The sequence below is a fragment of the Balearica regulorum genome, chromosome 16, assembly GCF_011004875.1.
Source record: "Balearica regulorum gibbericeps isolate bBalReg1 chromosome 16, bBalReg1.pri, whole genome shotgun sequence".
NCBI classification, from domain to species: domain Eukaryota; kingdom Metazoa; phylum Chordata; class Aves; order Gruiformes; family Gruidae; genus Balearica; species Balearica regulorum.
In genome coordinates this window covers 9,783,438-9,796,921 of record NC_046199.1, presented here as the reverse complement: position 1 = coordinate 9,796,921, position 13,484 = coordinate 9,783,438, and the positions used below count along the sequence as shown (strand labels likewise).

The 13,484-nt window shown below is 64.9% G+C and overlaps 1 protein-coding gene and 1 pseudogene across 1 annotated transcript; one reads left to right on the top strand and one right to left on the bottom strand.

The window, feature by feature from the left end:
• The first annotated feature begins 222 nt into the window (after window positions 1-222).
• Window positions 223-1,617, top strand: LOC142604143 (ammonium transporter Rh type B pseudogene; annotated as a pseudogene).
• Window positions 1,618-6,805: 5,188 nt separating this feature from the next.
• On the bottom strand, window positions 6,806-13,077 carry C16H20orf204 (chromosome 16 C20orf204 homolog). The gene is made up of 5 exons (XM_075768799.1): window positions 13,011-13,077; window positions 9,776-9,910; window positions 9,484-9,546; window positions 9,225-9,377; window positions 6,806-8,249 (listed from the first exon to the last, which is right to left on the bottom strand). The coding sequence occupies exons 1-5, from the start codon at window positions 13,011-13,013 to the stop codon at window positions 8,094-8,096; spliced, it is 510 nt and encodes a 169-aa protein (XP_075624914.1). The 5' UTR covers window positions 13,014-13,077; the 3' UTR covers window positions 6,806-8,093.
• Between the last annotated feature and the right edge of the window lie 407 nt (window positions 13,078-13,484).

Genomic DNA, 13,484 nt, shown 5'->3' with positions numbered 1-13,484 from the left:
CGGCCAAACAAGAGCACGTGGGTAATTTAAAGGCACTGTGTTTAAAGAAGGGAGGGGGAAATCCTCCTCTTCTAGCACATAAACCTATATCTTCAGTTAAAAATTAACCATGGCCATAAAACCCTGAGGTAGGAGCGAGTGGAGCTCACCCTGCAGGTGCTGCCGGGCTGCCGCCCTGCACCCAGCTGCCACCGGGCACCGTTCCCTCCTGCCTGCCCCAGGATGGCTGCAGCACCCCCCACCCGCCCCCGCCGCCTCCTGCCCCTCTGCCTGGGGCTCTTCCAGGGCGTCCTGCTCCTCTTCTTCGCCCTCTTCTTCACCTACGACAAGCCCTCGGCGCAGGCAGGGGATGCCAGCTTGGTGGCCAACCAGCTCTACAGCATCTTCCCCCTCCTCCAGGACATCCAGGTGATGCTGGTGGTGGGGCTGGGGCTCTTGCTGACGTTCCTGCCCCGCTATGGGCTCAGTGCCCTCACCCACAACTTCCTCCTGCTCAACTTCTCCATGCAATGGGCACTGGTGATACAGGGCTTGCTCCATCACTTCCACCACGGCCAGGTCCACCTGGACCTCCGCAACCTCCTCACTGCCGAGTTTGCTGCTGTGACTGTGCTCATCTCTGTGGGGGCCATCCTGGGGAGGGCCAGCCCCTGCCAGCTCCTCGTCGTGGCCGCCTGCGAAGTCCCCATCTACTTTGCCAGCGAGTGGGCCATTGTCACCCGACTGGGCGTCCTGGATGTGGGGGGCACTATCACGATCCACATCTTCTCGTGCTATTTTGGCCTCGGCATGTCCAAGGCTCTGTTTGGGGCAGTGCGGTGGCCAGTGCACCCCAAGGAGACCCCAACACCCAGCTCTGACCTCCTGTCCCTTGTGGGGACGCTCATCCTTTGGGTTTTCTGGCCAAGCTTCGTGGCCGTCCTCTGCCAACCGGGTGATGCCCAGCATCGTGCCATCCTGAACACCCTCTTGGCCATGAGTGCCAGCACTCTGACCACCGTAGTGGCCTCCAGCCTGCTGGACAAGGATGGCAAGCTCAGCCCCAGCCACCTACAGAATGGCAGCCTGGCCGGCGGGGTAGCCATTGGCGCGGTGGCTGACATGGCTGTGCCGCCCGTGGCCGCTCTTGCCCTGGGCAGCCTCTCGGCCGTGGCATGCATCCTCGGCTTCAGGTTCCTCACCCCACTCCTTGCGAGGAAGCTCGTGCTCCAGGACCAGTGCGGCATCCACAACCTCCACGGTTTGCCCGGCATCCTCGGCGCCGTGGCCAGTGCTGTGGCCATCCTGGTGGCATCCGAGGACACCTCCGGGTCCCGCTTCTCCCAGGTGTCCCCCGCTGGGGGCAATGTCAGCGAGGCAGCATGGGGACGGGGTGGGGACCGCGGTGCAGGTGGTCAGGCGCTGTGCCAGGCGGCGGGTCTGGCGGTGGCCATCGGTGGCTCGCTGGTTGCCGGGCTGCTCACCGGTGCCACGCTCCGGCTGCCCTGCCTTGCCCAGCCGCCTGAGCGGCTCTGCTTCGATGACTCGCTGTATTTTAAGATCCAGGATCAGGCCAAGAGCCTGGGGCTGGGTGGTACCGACGAGGAAGGAGCCCTGGCGCTGAAGGAGCAGGTTTAGGCACTGGGGTGTGCGCAGCCACGGTGAGGCCAGGGCACCGGCTCAGGGGTCAGCCCTTTCTGCCCCCATCACCCTCAGGGAGCAGCGGGCAGGAGATGCTGCCTGCACCCACTCCCTGCCCCACGCCCGGCTCTGGCCGCCGAGGATGCTGGCAGGGCTGGGGCAGCACTGCAGCACGATTCCTCCTCCATCCTCCCACCCCGAGGCTGCAAACCCCCTCCTCTGCCCCAGCTGCTCCCTCCATCCCTGGCAGCAACCAGAGTAACAACCCGCTCAGGGTGTCTCCCCCGGGATGGCTAATAACCCCTGGCTAACCCGGATGGCCCCACCACAGGGCTCCGGTACTGGCTGTGTCGCTCCTGGTGGGTGGCATCACCACATGCGGTGCCCACCCTGACCCTCACCTCCGGCTCCACCTCGGGGCTCCCCTGCCCACAACAGCCAGCACCCAGCAAGGGCTGCCGGCTCGCTGCTGGCTCCAGCCACGGCTCGGGACTCAGCATCCGCTGCCTGGAGGGTGGAAATGCAGCGGCAGAATGGGGTGAGCTGAGCTGGCCCCAAGCAACGGATTTTATAGGGATTTGATAACGTACGCTGGGCAATCTACTCTCTGGGCTACACTGCTAAGGGAGCTGCCAGCTTTTTTTACCACTGGTGCAGCAAGCAGCGATGAAGACTCAGCCCGAGCATGGCGAGGAGCCTCGGAGAGAGCCAGCATGCAGGAGAGACCCGCGCCCCACACCACCCTCATCCCACCCTGAAGCTGGGGCTGGGAAAGCTGTGCCAGCGTCCCAAGGAGCTGAGGGGCCCCGAGGAAGAGCAGCATCCCCGTCCCATCCCGCCCCAAGCTGCAAGCCGCTTCCACTCTGCAGAGGACAAAGCCTGCGGTCCATGGCTGGCATGTGGCAAGCTGGGAGCGCAGGGCCGCATCCTGCCCGGAGATCGAGGTCTGTGATTCACATCCCCCCCCTCCATGAGTCACCGCTGCCCCTGCGCCGCCACGGATCCCGCTGCTGCGGAGACAATGTCGGCGATGCTCGCGGGCTCCCGAGGGGGTCGAGGCAACCAAACCCCCCCCAGTGCTGGCCGCAGGAGCGGGGGTCTCTCGGCACAGTTGGGGGTCCCCAACTCTGAGCTGGTGGGAGTGGGGCTGGATCCCCTCCGCCCGGCGTGGCCCCAGGCGGAGCCGGCACCAAGAGGGAGCAAAGCTGGGGAATTCGCCCTCCAATAATCACAAACAGGCTTGGGAGCCCGGGTGTGTTTGGTTAATTGTTAGAATAAAATATTGCTGAGCTCTGACAAAGGAATCCTGCCCCGCAACCCGGCGCGGCCGAACAATGGGCCCCGGCGCAGGATGCCGCGGGCCGAGCAGCGGGGCCGGGGGCCACAGTGGCGGGGGGCAGCGTGGCCCCCCCCGGTCGCCAGCCGAGCCCCAGCGGTCCCCCGGCTTCTCGGCAGCTTGGCGTGGACGTGCCCCGTGCCGGCGCTGGAGCCGTCATGTGCCCGCTCACCGGCTCGGAGGGGCAGCGGGGTCCAGCCAGGCTCCTCACCGCTGCCTGGCTCCCGCTGGGCGTCGAGAGCCGCCGGAGCCAGCGCCCGCCCGGGGAGCTGCGATACCATCGGGGCCTGGATCCGCGGCATCCAGCCTCGGCATGAGCTGGTGCTCCCGCTGAGCCCGGCATCCCGGTCTTGTTGGCTTCCCCCCGTGGCGAGGCCTGCCGGCTCCAACACCCGGCTCTGGCTCCGGCTCCGGCTCCGGCGGTGGGGAGGAGGGTGCATGGAGCCGGCGGTGCCGGGGGCTGCAGCCACCCCCCTGGGAAGCAGCCACAGAGAGGAATCACGTGCAAACACCCAGGCACGTGCGTGCACACACACATAATTACATGCATGCGCACACATATACATCATATACATGCATGCACGCACACATACAAGCATTCACACTCACATGCACGCACATCCCGGAGGCTGCAAACCTCTCTCTGGTGGAGGCGGCAGTGGAGCGAGGCAGAGCTGCTTTCCAGCAGCACCCAGCCCTTCACAGCGAGGACGCAGCCTCCCGTCAGGCAGCCTGCAGCACACAGCGAGGGAGCGAGCGATGGGGGTGCGGGGAGGGACAGCACCCAGAGCTGGGCTTGGGCGCACCCCGCCTCTCGGTTGGCACGTCCTGGCACGGGCACTCCGGCACGCTGTGGCACAATCTGGTCAGCAGATGCCTGCAAGACCAGCAACGGCCCACGAAATGGGGAGGGGGGGGGTGTCAGCACTTTTCTGCTGCCCAGAGGGGCTCAGGCACCCGGCATCCCATGACTAGGGGTGCCAGGACCCAGCTGGGCCATGGCACAGCTCTGTACAGCCCGTCCCCATCCCTCAGGACCCGCCATCCTCCAGCTGGAGCCGGGCAGCGATGCCACAGGGTGTGCCGCCCCGCGCCCGGCTCTCCCCGCTCCTCCAAACCAGCCGCTCTCCAAAGGATGGAGCAGTAAAATATTCAGCAGAGCCCCTAGCGTTTATCACACCGTAAATCCGGGCTTTCAACAGCTTTACGATGCTGCAGGGAGATGGGAGAGAACAAAACGCTGCTCTACTTCGTCAGACACAGCCTGCATGTGCCAGTGCCCCCAGCGCTGGGGCTGCCAGGGGACTGGCCCCCAGCCCCGCTCGCGAGGGAGATGAGGACCAAAGCAGGGGGCTCGTGTGGGTGAGAACGCCCCTGGACACTGGCCAGGGGGACTGCTGGGACCCCAGGATGGTGACGGCTCTGCTCCAGTCCAGGGGCAGCCGTGTTTCAGTGGGACAGTGATAGCGCAAAGGGGCAAAATGTGCCTCCAGCATTGGCTCTGTGGAAGTACGGCAGCCACCATCCCCTGGCACGGCCCCTGGGCATGGCCCCCCAGCACGGTGGGGTCTGCTGCTGCCTCCGAGCTCTGCCTGTGTCTGGGCTGGGATGCAGCACACCGGTCCTGGTGTGCAGCACCAGTCCTCATCCTGTCCCCATCCCCATTCCCATCCCCGCAGCCCCAGCAGCACCCGCCGCCGACCCCCATCTCCCGCAGGACCGTGCCGTGATTGCAAAACAAGCAGCGAGGGGAGGAAGCCGTGATTGCGCTGCTTGCACAGCGCTCAGATGCATCTGGCAAGGCAATCAGCCGGCGGACCATGGCAGGGTGCAGGGGCGAGGGCACGGCGAGCGAGTCCCCCACCCTGCACACCCCCTCGTGCTCTAAACACGCACGCGTGCAGCCTTGGCACACACGCTACGTCCTGCCCCGTAGTGTGCCCAAGCGTGCACACGGCATCCCTGCACCCACCTCATCCGTGGTCCGGGTGGGCTTACACAAAGGGGTGTGTGCCTTGCACAACCCGCCCAGACTGTGGGTGAGGTGGGGGCTGGCAGGGTGCCGACCGGCTGCCAAGCGGCTGGCACGGCACGGGGGGGGGCCCATGGCAGCAGCGGCTGCTGGAGTCGGATCAGAGCGGCCCCCCCAGAGCAGCCGGGAGCGTGCGGTGCTGCCCTCGAAGGAAATGCGCTCACTCCCATGTGCTGCACACTTGGGTTCGCCTCGCTGCTATTTTTATTTGACTTTTCAGGGCCCGTTTCCTTTTTCCGGCTGTTTTTGCTGTGATTCCACCGTCGCTTCGACCTCGCTTTTCCCCTCCCTCCCTTTAGCCTCTTCCTTCACTCTTTCCTTCCTTTCCATGCACTCATTCCTGCCGCCGCACCGGGCTCCCTCTACCCCCACCCGGTAGCCGGTGCTCACGGTGAGCATGCCAATGCCTGTAAACCCCTGCAAACACCACGACCGCCAGCACTTGCCTCCCACCACCACTCAGATGCTGAACTGGTAGCGCTGGGCATAATTCCCCCCCCCCATTCCCTGCCTGCAGAGGCAGCCGGAGCGAGATGCCGAGGGGGGTTATGCAGGCAGCACACGGTTATTTGTCGGCTCGGCGGCAGCCGCCGGGTAATGAACGGGGACGGTTATTGCTCTGTTTTATCTGGGAAGGTGCTGACGGGTTGGCAGAGAAGGGGGGGACTTTGCTCCAGTCTTGACGCAGAAAAAGGCAGTGAGTCACCCTGTCCCAAGCCACCATCCCGCTTGTGCCGGTGCACGAGCCACCGGGTCCCGTCGGGGCGTTGCGGTCGTCCCGGTCGTGCCGTGCCGCGGTTTCCGCGGCACGGCACGACCGGGACGACCGCAACGCCCCGACGGGACCCCCAGCCCCATCCACAGAGAAGTAAGCATCAATCGAGCTATTTTGGGATGCTGGCAGGATGCAGGGGGGGTGGTTGTTATATTTGGGGGTGGTGGTTGGGATGAGGGGGGGGAATGAGAAAGAAAACTCAAATCCAAAGCAGTGCAAAACCCCCCGTGGAGGCAACAGAAAGGGCAGGAGGAAAAAAAAGGCAGCGTTCGAGCCCGGTTTCCCCTCCCTGGGCACCCCTGAGGAGGAGGATGGAGCTGGGAGGAAGGAGCCCAGGCATGGTGGGGCTGGCCAGGGAGGAGCGTGGCACCAGCAGCGGCACGGTGCAGCTCCGGGAGGCCTCCAGCATCGGGATGTGCCCAACCGCGGCTCCCCCGATGGGCCCCGCTGCTGGCGCCAGCCTGCCCCGTGCCACACAGACGGCATCTCCAGCGGCCCACGGGCCTGATCCTGCTGAACACCCACGGGCCCTGGAGGGACCCCACAAGACCAGCATCCCCAGCCTGAGCCCCTCTGCTCTCACCCCCAAACCAGGGTCCTTGTTGTGCCCCATCAAATCAAGGGGTCTTGCCTGCACCCTGCTAAACCCCGGTGTGCCTGGGGCAGCCCCACCCTTGGCAATGCAGCTGCCCCCCCCGCCCCAGCTCCTTCCAGCCCAAGTCGCAGAGGCAGGGGGTGGGCAAGGACCCCCGAGCATCCCCTGCCCTCTCCTCCCTGTACCCCCCGGCCCCAGACGGCTGCTTGAACCCCCAGAGAAATCCCCAGGGAAAGGTGCCCCCCGCCCCCTCCAAGACAAACGGGTGGGGGGTCCCACCCATCGGCAGCACCCATTGCTCCCCTCAGCTGCAGCCCTGCCTGCACCGGGGATGGTGGCCGAGGCCCCGGCTGGCGTGGCGGTGGTCCAGGCGGGAGCCGTGGCCCCGGACCGCCATCCCGCTCCACTCAGCGCGCACAGCCCACTGCTGCCATCTCGTGTCCTCGACACACGTCCCCACAGCCACCCAGCCCGGGCCGGCCCCACTCACAGCTGTCACGGTGTCCGCCCCGGTGAGAGGGGCTGGGGAAACTGAGGCAGGAGTGCAACACGAGTCCTCCCTCCTCGGCCGCTGCTCCAGCCCTGCCCGCGGCTCGGCGAGGGGGAACGGCCCCTCAGAAAAGCAGCTCCTGCAGCAAAGCCCCATCCTCCACCGTGCGCGCACCAGCATGTGTGCAGGATGGGGCCCTGTGGGCCAGGGATGCAGGTAGGCGGGCAGAGACAGGATGCCGTGGTGCCCACCAGCACTGCCTGCTCCTTCCCAGGCTCGCACGGCCCCTGCGCCATGGCTGGACTCTGCGCCATGCCGGACCCTGCACCATGCCGGACCCTGCGCCGTCCACAGCACAAGAGCCCCTGGGTCGCCAGATGAAGCACCCAAAGGGCTTCCAGGGAAGGAAGGGGTTTTATTTCTGGCTTCCCAGAGACTGTTTGCCACCCAACAGGAGAGCAGGGACCCTGGCCACGGCACTGGCAGAGCGCAGTGAGGACAAAGGATGCTCCTCATCTCACTGAACCCCATGTCCCTCTGGACTTGGCTCACCAGGGGGTGCTGGGGCACCCGCAACGCCGAGCAGCCGGCTCCCTCCGCAGTGCTGCCCGTCCCGGAGGCTGAGCCTTGGCCTCGAAGCCCCACAGCTGCCTGCGGTTTTGCTGTTTATCCGCAGGCACCAGCGCTCCCCGGCTTCCCCGGGCACCCAGTGATGTACCCGGGTTTTCCCATCCACCGCAGGTGCCCGGCTGCTCCACCTGTCCCAGCAGTGCAACAGGGACACGTGTCCCACTCCACAGCCCGGCCACCCTCAGAGCCTTGTGGATGCGCAGCAGTCCGGCTTCCAGCAGAGCCCTCCGAGCCATGACGCCACACGTCCTCTTTCTGCCCTGAAAAGCAACATTTGTCCCCAGGAAAGCAGCAGGTGATGCAGGGCCAGGAGCATCGCAGAAATCCAATGCCTTGCCTCCTTTTTTCAGCACTTCCCCTTCTTCTGCAAGTTTCTGGTGTTCCAGCTTCCTGCCACAGCCATCCTATGGCACACCAACCTGCTAGCCCCCCCACCACGTGCAATGGGGCTGGTCCCCAGGTACCACTTGAACCAGGAGGACAAATTCAACTCAAGCACCTGCCCGTAGCAACTCTGCCACCTTCAGGGTTGAATTTTCCCCAAATTTCCAAACAAGATGCTGGCAGCCATGGTGCTGGAGCAGCGCATCCCTCCGGCACGTGGCAATGGCGTCCCTACGAGTCCCGGGGGGTGTGGCGGGGTGTGTGCAGGGCGTAGAGCTTCTCCCAGCAGGTCGCCAACCTCTCCACCTTCCTCCTGATCTCCCGCAGCTGCTTCCTCCTGCGGCCGGGTCCCCCACGCTGGGGCTGTGCTAGGATGCGCGGCAGGCTCTGCGGTCAGTGTGCCAAGGGAGCAGAAACACCCCATCACCACCACGCAGGCATTAGTCTAGGGGACAAAAGCCACCACCCCAGCACCAAAGATGCACCTGGGACATCACACATGGGGTTTGCGTGGGGAAAGCTGCAGGTTGGGGTGGCCAAACTGCCCGTGGCCGCAGCGAGGGCGTGCTCTCAGGTCCCCAGGGGTCCCCAGAGCTTGCCGTTTCCCCTCCCCGAGCCAGCAGCACGCACCCCACAGCACATCCACTTGGGTGTGCAGGCAGCTTTCCAGGCCAGCAGCACCCCCATCCCCCACCAGCAAAGCTCCAGGCAAGGTTACCCCAGCTGAGTTCCCCAGCGATGGCGGGGAGGACTTCCCCAGTGACAGCGGGCAGGACGACCCCAGCACCGTGCCAGAGCCAGGCAGAGCCACGAGCTGGTGCTCCGCTCCCCTGGGGTTTCCCCACTAGTTAATGAGTTGCTGGCGGCTGCCGTAGGGGATCCTCCCGACCGGGGTTTCCCCAGCAGAACCCCGGGGATGCCGGGGGAGCCCAGACCAGCCCTTTGGGGAAAAATCCCAGTTCCTGCCTATGAGCACCCAGGAGCGAGAGCAGGACTGGGAGAGCCCACCCACCGGGCAAGCATCCTGCCGGGACGAGGCTCAGTGTTCCCGTCAGCCATGGCATTGCGGCACAGGCAGACAAACCCACTTGGGAGATGGGGGTAAAACCCCACCAGCTTGTCCCACGCTGCCACAGCCAGACTTCTCTCCCCAGCCAGTTTAAAGCTCACTGGGATGTGCTGTCAGCAACCCCCAGCCACAAATCCAGCACGGACCTTCACCCCCCCCGGAACGCTGGGGGCAGAGCCTGGAGACTCCTCATGGGCAGCCAGGAGAGCAAGGAACAGGGCAGGCTCTGCCCACAGCCAACGTGCAGGGAACTGGGAGCCACTGGGGTGACTGGGAAGGGGCAGGGCTCCCACCTTGCTGATTTTCCTGCAGTTCTCCCTGAGCACGAAGTCAGTGTTTCTGACCACCTTCCACACTGCCAGCTCCTCGGGGCTGTGCAGGGTGCCGGCCGCCACCTCCCGCAGGGACATGCTGATGTTGTAGATGGACAGCAGGATCTTCTGGTCCTGGGGAGGAGAGAAGCGCATGGCCCCGGGCAGGAAGGGGGGCTCGACGGCTCTGCCAGGGGCTCAGCCCACACAATGCCCCAGCCCCGGGTCCCTTGGTGCTCACCTTGTCTGAACGACAAGCCAGCCCAGCCCTTCCACTCCTGTCCACCGACCCACTCAGGTTTTTCTGGAGAAATAAATCAAGAAATAAATACCCCCAAAGCATTGGTGCCTCCCATGTGGGGCAGGACTCCTCTGTATAAACACAGCACTTTCTCCAGTAATGCTGGCAAAGCAGCCAGCCCCATAGCAAGCTCATCCCTCCCCACCCACATCCTGCAGCGGGGCCGCATCCAGCTCAGCAGCATCCCCTGAAGCTGGGGGCAGGGGCCCTGGAAAACACCCTCCCCACTCACCAGATTCTGGATCTCATGGAAGATGACGGCGCGGTACTGCCGGAGGATTTTGGCGATGCTGCACCTCTTGCCTTTGCTCAGCACGGCGATGAGCAGCAGGAGCAGAACAGCGCAGGAAAGCGCCCGGGGGAGAATCTGCACAGGAAAGGGCTCGGTGTCAGCAGGGGGAAGCCGGGGACGAAGGGTGCTCCGGGCTCTGCCTTCAGCCCCGAGCCACAAGCCCCCATCAGACCCATCCCCTGTCCCTGAAGACAGTGGGTGCAGGAGGGGGCTCAACTGTGTCCTCTCCCAGAGGACATCCTCCCAGCCGAGCCATCTCCTCTTGCAGCAAAGCCCTTGAGAAACTGTTCCAGCTTCAGCCCAGTCCAGGCAGCACTGCCCGTGGCACACACTGAGCTCTGTCCAGTGCCAGCAGCCAGGTACTTGGCACAGAGGTGTGCCAGGGACCTTGGCAAGTCTATAGGATGTGTCCCCGAGCTCCCTGCCCCAACAGGGTCCCCAGTAGCTCCCCAGCTTGTGGCATTTAGAGGCCAGACCCTCAATCACTAAAAATGAAGGGGAGCAGAAAGGGATGTACTCTGCTCTTTAGAGAGGAACTGGAGGCAGGGAGCTGCCTGGTTCCCCGCCAGCAAACCTCCACACTCCGACACAAACAGCTTCAAGCACCCTTGGAAGGATGCTCTCTGCACCGCTGCAAACCCCACAGCACACACACAGTTATTCAGCCTTTTTCCGGCTCCCACGCAGCCCCCGCTCACCCCAGGCTTGAGTGCCCTCAAGCAAGAGCCAGACAGAAGCAGCACAAGCGCCTGCTCTCGCCAGCGCGTCCCGGCCGCCTCCGAGCCTCGCGGCTCCAAGCCTTCCCGGCAGCCCCGAGCCGGCCCCGGCAGAGTGGGGAAACCCAAGTGCTGACATCTGAGCTGGCGGGGGAACACGGGAAGGGGGCGGCCGGACCCTCTGAGGGATGAGTCTCGGGGCTTTGAAGAAAAGCCAGCACAACCTCAGGTGACCGGGACTGGGGATATTTGAGCAGTCTCACAGCAGCTGGGTGAGGATGGGGAGCCAGATCACGCACAGCATCTGCCAGGAAAGGAGCCCGACAGCTCTCCGCATCTCTGCATCGCTGAGCGATGGCACAGTGCTGGGGCCCCATCCTGGCACTGGGGCATTTCTATCATCTCCCGTTCACAGGAAAAGTCCCCCAAAATCCCCCCCCCACCCCAGTCCCCTGCTTTGGGCGTCAGGTCTGGGCAGGCAGAAAGAAGCTCAGCTCCTTCCAAATATGCAACCCCTGCGCTATGGCCAATGCACGAGGGAGGAGGAAGGGGCCGGCAGCTCTGCCTGCTGCTGGCATCTGCCTGCCCCAAGCCGCAGCTTGCATCTCAGCAGGTTCGCTGCTGTCCCAGCCACATCTGCCTCTCAGGCTTGGCCTTTTGTTCAGAGAAGCCAGAAGGAAGAAGTTCCCTTGCTGAAGTCCAAGCCTGTGCAGATGCCATCCATCTTGCCCTTTGGCGGGAACCTGGAGGGTTCGTTTGTAAAACTGGCACCTGCTCCGCACTCCCGCTCTACAAAGGGTTGATCCCAGCTCCAAAAGGGTGAGGAAAACTTTCCGCACTCTCCCACTCCCACTGCTCAGCAGGAGCGAGGGGGGCTTAATCCGAGGTGAAGCACAACACGCTGCGAGTCTGGGAACTCACAGACATGGGCATCACCTGGAAGCAGAAGGATGTACGAGGAGATGAGCAAATCCGTGTGCAACCAGTACAAATCCTACCGGACTCTTCGGCTCCCTTAATGACCACAAGCCTTCCAGTAGAGCCGTGCTGGGCCCCATCCAAGGGCTGGGTAGGGCAGGGAAGAGCCTCCCCATGCTGCTGGCTTTGCTCTCTGCAGCCCCACAGAGAGATTTTGCCCCAGAGGTGATTCAGCAGAGAGCCGAGGGTATAATCCTTGGGGACGCCAAAGGAGAGCACTGCTTCCATGAGGACACCCTGTCCAAAGTCTAAGGGTTGCTCTCAGGAAGCCTCCGCCGCCAGGAAGACAAGGCCATGCAATTTTACCATTAAACTGGGAATGACTTCCCTGAAGTGGCTTATTAAACAACTGGGACCAAATTCCAGGAGAAAGCACACCATTTACAGCATTTCCAGGCAGCCGAGCCTGGCACTGGACTCAGTCCTTAGCACGGGAGGAAGCGCAGCCTGCAGTTAAAAAAGCTCTGCAAGCAGCTGGGAAAGGAGCCCGGAGGGTGCAGTAGGTGCTTCCCACCACCCCCATAGAGAACAGGGAAGCAGTGGCGACAAGAGAGGGATGCAGGGGACAGACGGAGCCAGCAAACCCTGGTCCTGGCCATTGCTTCCCGGCCTTCAGGATGCAGGAAGATAAGTTCAGCAGCTGATTTGGGGTTATTCCCTCTCCCTTTGCTCCCATCCCTGCAGCAACAAGTGGCCCTGGGGTTCGGCACATCCCTTCCCATGGGAGGGCTGTCAGGGAAGGAGCAGCCAGGGAAGCGTGGGTGCCGGACGGTCACAGCCTGCTCCGCCTGGCAGGGGAAGCTAATCTCTTCCTCAGCTCTAATCCTCCAGCAAATACGAGATAAGGGAAATCACCATTATTGATAGAGCAGCTCCTGGTGGCACTCGTGCTGGCCACAGGCACCCAGGCAGCCAGGGGCAATGCTGCCGCCTGCCCCGGAGCCCCGCTGGGGTCCCCAGGTCCTTCCAGCCAGATGGTCCCTGTCCCCGACACCCTCCTGTCCAAAGGGACCCCGCCAGCACCCAGAGCCCCGGCACCTGCCACAGCCCCGGACAGGGACGGACCCTCCGTTCTCCCCCTCCGGACCAGCCGGCTCCAAGCCCCATTCTGACCCAAACCAGCCCCGTTCCGACCGGTCCAAGCCCTTTCCCGGCCGGACCGGCCCCGTCCCGACCGGTCCGAGACCCTTTCCCGGCTGGACCGGCCCCTTCCCGGCCGGACCGGCCCCTCTCCCGATCGGTCCAAGCCCCATCCCAGGAGAATCAGCCGCGTCCCGACGGGTCCCAAGCCCCATCCCGGCTGCTGCGAGTCCCATCCCGGCCGAGCCGAACCCCATCCCGGCGGTACGGGGGGGGCTCCGGTCCAGCGCCCTCCGCCCCCACCCAGCGCGGCGGGGTCCCGGGTGAAGGAGCTGGCCGCCCCCCGCCCGCAGAGCCGCAACCCCCGGGCGGGGAAGGGGCAGCGGCCCCGGCGCACTCACCATGGAGCCCCGCGGGCGCTGGGGGGGCCGCCGGCGCGGACCCTGCGGCGGCTCCCGGGGAGCCCGGCCCGGCCCGGCCCCTGCGCCGCGTCCCGCTCCGCCGGGGCTCGCGGTTTGAACTTGGCTCCACGGTGGGAGGGGACGGGCCCGGCCGCCGCCGGGGGGGACGGGACACGGCGGCCACACCGCCGCCGGCCCAGCCCCGGCCCCCCCGCGGGGGAGCGCTGCCCCGCGGTCCCGGCATCGCCTCCTGGGCCACCGGCTGCTGTCCCCGGGCGAGCGCAGAGGCCCGGGTGGGCAAGGCGGTGGCCAAGGCAGGGAGAGCCAGCTCGGGGCCGGGTCCCGCTCTCGCTGAGCAGCCGTGGCCGAAGGGTCAGGGCCGGAGAGGCTCCCTCTGCCCTGAAGGGCCCAAAGGCGCCAGCAGAGCCAGCACCCCACGGTCTCACCCACCCGCAGATCCAAAGCAAACGCACC